This window comes from Lindgomyces ingoldianus (assembly GCF_010093535.1).
Source record: "Lindgomyces ingoldianus strain ATCC 200398 unplaced genomic scaffold BDR25scaffold_28, whole genome shotgun sequence".
Classification (NCBI taxonomy): domain Eukaryota; kingdom Fungi; phylum Ascomycota; class Dothideomycetes; order Pleosporales; family Lindgomycetaceae; genus Lindgomyces; species Lindgomyces ingoldianus.
The window spans coordinates 629,314-631,237 of record NW_022985189.1 but is presented as its reverse complement, the minus strand read 5'-3'; the positions used below and the strand labels follow the sequence as shown (position 1 = coordinate 631,237).

At 33.2% G+C, this 1,924-nt stretch overlaps 1 protein-coding gene across 1 annotated transcript; it reads right to left on the bottom strand.

Annotated features, from left to right (window-relative positions):
- Positions 1 to 1,446: 1,446 nt before the first annotated feature.
- On the bottom strand, positions 1,447 to 1,625 carry BDR25DRAFT_358408 (uncharacterized protein; the record flags this gene model as incomplete). Its single annotated transcript, XM_033695944.1, has 2 exons — positions 1,447 to 1,495; positions 1,525 to 1,625. 2 exons carry the CDS (start codon positions 1,623 to 1,625, stop codon positions 1,447 to 1,449), a joined length of 150 nt encoding a protein of 49 aa, XP_033544564.1.
- Positions 1,626 to 1,924: the final 299 nt, after the last annotated feature.

Below are 1,924 nucleotides of genomic sequence, written 5' to 3'. Positions count from 1 at the left end.
ATGTGACAGAGATACGTGGTCCTGCTCGTGCGCGATCGCTCGTATCCAGACTGTGACGCTGCTGCTGCGTACGGACAAAAATAGCTATAATATTAACTTAGCACTAAAAGAAGCTATAGTTTATAAAAGACTATGCTGTTTAACATAAGTTATAAATTACATATAAAATGTGTAAATAAAGGAAGAAAAGTTCTTTTTAAAATAACCTATGTTAGGAACACTAGTAGAAAAGCTTACTTAATAATTTTAACAAAGTTAGTGCTAGAGGTGCAGAGTAAATTATAAACACTGGTATTATAAAATACTATATTAAAAAGAACCTATTAATAATAATATAAAGATGTATAAAGTAATGTTAAATATTACTAGAGTATATTATAGCATCTTAAATAAAAAGAATTAATAAAACTTCTTTTAAAATATTTTTTAAAAAGAGAAAGGCTTTAAGTAGCTACCCACACTATTATAGACACCTAACCCCTGCTAGGAAAGGTCTAAGACTCCTCCTCTAGCACTAGTAGTAACTAGAAAGGAGTTAAAAATAAGACAGCTTAATTAGTATTACATTCTATGTAAAAGTAAGCAGCATAGTAAAACCTACTACTGTTATAAAAAACACTTGCTTTAAGATTATAAGAATAAAGAAATACCTAAGGTAGACACAGGTACAACTAGTACTAGTCTATATAAACCTAAAGGATTACCTGTTTCTATAGTACTTATGCTTAAATAGGTACTATGTAAAACATTAGCTTACTAAGCACTAGGCTAGGTAGTAGCTAAAACAAACAGAAACTAGTAAAGTAAAGGACATCATCCTAAAAGAAGAGCCTATAGAATATAAAATGCTAAGCTGTCTCTATTGCAGCTCTAGTCTAGACTACAAAAACCTCTTATAGACAGAATGCAGAAAATGTAGAGACTGTGTCTTCTACTACTTCTAGTAAAAGGCACACTAGGTAAATAATTAACTTTTATAACACTACTAAGTAGAGAACTGCTAATGCTTAGTAGAAGATTACATAATTAAAGGCTACTAAAAACATAGGCTCTAGACAGATGTTACAATCTCTACTTCAGGGAAATAGTAACCGAAGCACACGGGGCCTAGAGATGAGTTTTAGGGAGCGGGTGGTAGAGAACTTAGTCTTAAGCAGGTGTACAGGCCGTCGAGGCTTAGTTACTAGGGTAAGGAGGTGCGGCTAATTATAGTTTGCTCTTTAACAGCAGTATAAGATGCTTAGGTAAACAGTTCCTAGTAGAACAAAATTAGAGGTATAAAGTGTAAGATATATAATTAGTATTACTTCTTATTATAAAGTAGCAATGCTACTTAGTCTATGTAATAATAAACTAAACTTTAATTACAACCTCCGAACAATAGTTAGGATCCTAAGTATATACACAAAGTTATTCTAGTTGCGCGCTCTGCGCGTCGTGCGCGCTCTATCCTCTGGCGGCGCGCATAGCATGCATAGCATGCAAACGTTCTTCGCTTATTAGATGATGCATTCCTCCATCCACCGGTCTAATAACTCTGTCCATTCCTGGTCCGTTAGGTCACGTGATTCACGAGGTGGGGTGACAAGGGGATTCCAGCCTTGTTCGTTCAAATGGTGGGGCATGATCGGTTGGTAGCTTACGGTCCAATCGTGGGTCGTAACAACAGACTAGATAGAAGCATAAAAAAAGTTATAAAAAATATTAAAAAAACAAGACTCTAGACTATAATATTATATACTAAAATACAAAAGCATTAGTAGTAGTTAAATAAAAAATTAGCTAAAGTCTTATAATAAAATTTATGTTAAAAGAACATAAAAAAATAGCCTTAATTAACAGTAAATGCATGTTTACTACTATTAACTTATAATAAGTAGACTACTGTAACATACTATACTAGATAAGAATAAGCTTTTTAGAG